Here is a 4,039-nt window from a genome sequence, read left to right on the forward strand (position 1 = left end):
TGTTGTGTTTACTGCTACAGCAGTAGTCTCCTTGCTCACATGGTGGATGGTTGTTCAAGACCTCTTAACGTTTAAGCTTGCAACTGGCACAATATCACTTTCACTGCATACTATTGGCCAAAGAAAGTCACAGGGAAGCTTAGATACAAAAGGAGGTTAAGTAACCTCTGTTTCTTAATTGATAAACTTGTAAAATCACATTGCAAAGCGGCGTGGATACAAGGAGGGCAGTAACATTGGTCATTTTTGCAAACAACTTTCTCGATCAATACTTTTGACCTGTGAAGTTTCTGTGGCGGGGGTGGGGAAGGGCAGCCCAGTTGAACTGAGTTTAGGAGAGAATGGGAGGAGTGAAAGGAGAGACAGTGACATGTTTTGCTATGAGGAGATGCAAAGAACTGGAATAGGACCTAGTCATGAATGGAGTTTTTAATGGTGGAGAACACTGTATGCTGATAGAAATGATTTGGTGAAAAGGTAGAAACTGATTTAGAGAAACAAATGAAATTACAGAAACACATCATTGCAAAGGCAAGAGGTGATAGTGGGCAAAAGAAAAAGAAGAGCACCAGAAGAGGAATGTGTTGGGGGTGGCTTTGGATGGCGCAAAGACAACTCATTTCAACTCAAGGAAGGCAACAAGCGTGGTACGAATGGCACTGAGATGGGGGATGAGATGGTAGGGAGATAGAGGGCCAGTCCACTGCCATTTTCTCAGTTCAGTGTGTAGTAACATCATCATTTGAGGTCAAAAGGAAAGGAGAATGAAGTGCCTCTTTGAAGAGAGAAGAGGGTGAAGTCTTCAGGTCAAAAAGCAAATTTACAGAGATGTGTTTTGAGAAGTAAGTCTGTCCATCTGTGGTCCTGAATATGAACCAAAACCATGCAATATGGCGATTTGTTTTTCTTCAAGGAAATTCAGCTCTTCTGGTGCAGGATGAAGTAGGTGAAGGGTTGGGTTCATACAGAGGTGGAAAGAGGGCCAACGGTGGTAAAACTGTAAGAGAATCCTCAATAGAGAATGGAATTCGAGCTGGGCACAAGGGCAATACAACGCTGGTAAGGTCAGTCTTTGGGAAGTCCTAATTAGAGCTAAAGAACATTTGTATTGATGCATAAGAATCAGTCATTCTAACACAGAGGTTGGCAAACTTTTTCTGTAAAGGGCCAGATAGTATTTTAGGATTGATGTCAATACAGTCCTTGTCACAACCACTCAACTGCAGGCCAGAGTCTTCTGACCTTTGCCCTAAAGCATAGAAAGCAAAAGTTAGAGACCAAGATGATTGAAATCAGTATTATTGTCGCTGTGGTCAGTTATGACAAGAACCAGGGCAATGCCACCCAAAGTATGGTGAGCATTTGTTACTACTGAGATTAAGTACAAAGACTGAGATGAAACACTTAGAAACTTGTATATCAAATTGAAATAGCAGTTTTATGTGTGTTCGGTCTAACCATTCAAAACAAGCCTGTGGTGAAACCACAGCCCCTGTGAGTCTGTCCTGTCCCAAGGGTGACTTCTACTCCGCCAACCACAGGACCCTCCTGTCATCAACCACTGAGGAGAGCAAACCTTTTCTACTTATTTTTCTCATAATTCATTTTATTGTTTTACAAAAGAATTTGGTCTATGATGGATTGGACATTTAAAAAATAATGCTACTTCCTTACAGGCAATTATAGGAGTGAGTGATTCAGGTAGGATGGAAGTGAAAATCACTGGCGGTGAGAGGCAAGGGGCTTGGGCTGTCATCTAGCAATGTTGAAGTCACTAAGAATGGTAGCATACATAGGGTGGCAATGATATCAGTGGGAGCCCTATCTGTGTTTCAGCACCTTGCAGAAGTGGTCCTGAGGGTGGAGGCAGAGCTGAGGTTCCTTAGCATCATGATATATGCTATTTCCCAAAGAAAACAATATCCAGGTTAGCATAAAACTTGCAGGGCTTTGGGCCCAGTCATCACTAAGGCCAGCCTCCTGTGCATTCTCTGGGCTGTGCAGCTCCCAAGAGAGCCAACCAAATGTCTGACTTAGGTCTGGGGGCTTACCAAATAGAGAGCCAATGGCTGCGAGTCCCACCTGGCCCGCAATGGCAGGCTGTCAAAGCATGGATCCAGAGGCAATTCTTATAAGAGGAGGTGCCCAGAGTCTTTGGGAATATAAAGCCGCCCCCTCCCACCCCCAGCCAATTGCAAGTTCAGGAGACAAAGATGGCGCCGGGGCTATGGAACCGTAGACTTGGTTCTGGATGTGTGACGACAGCCTCAGGTGGCAGCTTCTGAATTGGACAGAGTCAGTGGCATTCAGCCACTGTCGGTCCAAAGCAGGGGCCATAGGCGCTAAGGGGTGGGAGTCGGGGGAGAGAGATAGCTGTCTCCCTGCGCAGAAGAGGGCAGCAGGGCTCTTGGGTCTTCATAGTGTGGGAGTCACTGAGACACACCAAACCTGGTCAGACATTTATTGGGGCAGTGGAGCCAGTTCTCCACCCTATATCACTTTTAGACTGATAGGATTTCAATGTGGAACTCGGGATGGCTGGGAGTGACTTCATACTGTTCCTGTAGAGCATCATGGGTCTGGAAGGCGAAGCAGCCCTCTGGGACCTGGAGGATGCAGAGGGCATTGCACACGTGGCAGTAACGCCGATGGCACTGCCACATGCGAACCCAGGACTGGAGCTTGACAGCCGCCTCCTCCTGGATGACATAGATCTTCAACAGGTCCTGTCGCCGCTTAAGAACCCGCCTCCACAGGCATGTTCTCCACCAGAGCTGAATCATCCAGGCCATGAGGGCAGCCACCAGCAGGGTGCGACGCACCAGGGTGCCCCGCCACCAGGCCTGGATCTTCCCAGCCGCCTTGACTCTCTCTCTGAGGCGTTTTTCACGAAGCCGCTAACCAAGCAAAGCAGAGGACTCTGCGTGAATTTGTCACAGAAAACCACAAGTCTGGTGTCTGCCACAAAGGAGCGCTGATCTTCTCTCTTAACAACGAGGCTTCCCCCTGGTGGTTCTGGGGACCCAGGAGTCCTGGGTTGGGTTTTGCCTCTACTGTCTCGTCCGAGGCCATAGACACAAGGGCTCATCCTCTGAGTCACAGGGTCCTCATCTACAAAATGGGGATATGCTTGCTCTCTGGTCTTCACAGGTTCGTGGAATCAGTGGAAACACTTTCTGATCCAGAAGCCCTGGCGTGGGTTTGAGGAACCAAGGGGTCCTCTGAGGATGAACCTCTGCATTCATGGCCTGCATCTCAGCCCAGATCCCCACCTGTGATGTTGCCTCCTGATACTTCTATGCCATGCCATGACCCCTTGAGGTCTCGCCCTTACCTCACTTTTTTTGATTCCCACTACTACCTCTCAGTCACCCCCATATCCTTCTAAACCCAGGCCGCTCCTTCTCCAGCTTTCCAGTTCCCACAGCTGTGCCCCAACTTCCAGTGACCTGCCCATATCCTGCTTCCTCACCTCACTGTTGTTTTTCCATGCTTAACACAGCTCACTCAGAACAGGAAGGGAATTTATGGGGACAGGAGAGTAACACTGAGCTGACTCCTCAGCTGTGGGACCAGAGATGGATCCTCCACAGTGACTCTGTGGCCAGACGATCAGTGATCTGTGGTTCTCTCATGTTCCTGGGCCCCACCTACCTTCAGTTTCTCTTTCTCTAGTGCATCCTTATCTGGACCAGACTTCTGCAATCAGAAAATAGGGAGAAAGCATGAGTGAGGAACAGCTTCTATGCAGAGTCCTCACAGCCCTACGTCCCCATTCTTCCTGAGTCCTTTGAAGTCATCTGGTGCTTCCTTCTGCCGTGGGCCAGCTCCCTATCCCCAGGGAGGGGGTGTCTGACTGTCTTACACAGCATTTACTGCCCATGGTTTGGGGCAGTGTTTCTGGTGTTCACACCCCCTCTGGTTGCTGCTCCATTGGTCCTGGCAGAGGCAGGAAGGGTGGGAGAGGAGGAGATAGCCATGATGTCACAAGGGCAACTATGACCCAGGAACCAGGTTGCCTTCTTCAGGCTCAAAGTTG

The 4,039-nt window shown here is 48.7% G+C and overlaps 1 protein-coding gene across 1 annotated transcript; it reads right to left on the bottom strand.

The window, feature by feature from the left end:
* Positions 1 to 2,484: 2,484 nt before the first annotated feature.
* Positions 2,485 to 3,883, bottom strand: IQCF3 (IQ motif containing F3). The gene is made up of 3 exons (XM_034997174.1): positions 3,866 to 3,883; positions 3,655 to 3,699; positions 2,485 to 2,897 (listed from the first exon to the last, which is right to left on the bottom strand). Exons 1-3 carry the CDS (start codon positions 3,881 to 3,883, stop codon positions 2,502 to 2,504), a joined length of 459 nt encoding a protein of 152 aa, XP_034853065.1. The 3' UTR covers positions 2,485 to 2,501.
* Between the last annotated feature and the right edge of the window lie 156 nt (positions 3,884 to 4,039).

Source organism: Mirounga leonina, unplaced genomic scaffold (assembly GCF_011800145.1).
Source record: "Mirounga leonina isolate KUSES-001 unplaced genomic scaffold, KU_Mleo_1.0 Mir_94, whole genome shotgun sequence".
In the NCBI taxonomy this organism is placed as follows: Eukaryota; Metazoa; Chordata; class Mammalia; order Carnivora; family Phocidae; genus Mirounga; species Mirounga leonina.

Excerpts from the sequence above, each read along its gene's own strand:
- IQCF3 (XM_034997174.1), bottom strand. Across the intron at positions 2,898-3,654 it reads TAGAGAAAGAGAAACTGAAG|CGGCTTCGTGAAAAACGCCT; the intron begins GTAGGTGGGGCC and ends TTGCTTGGTTAG.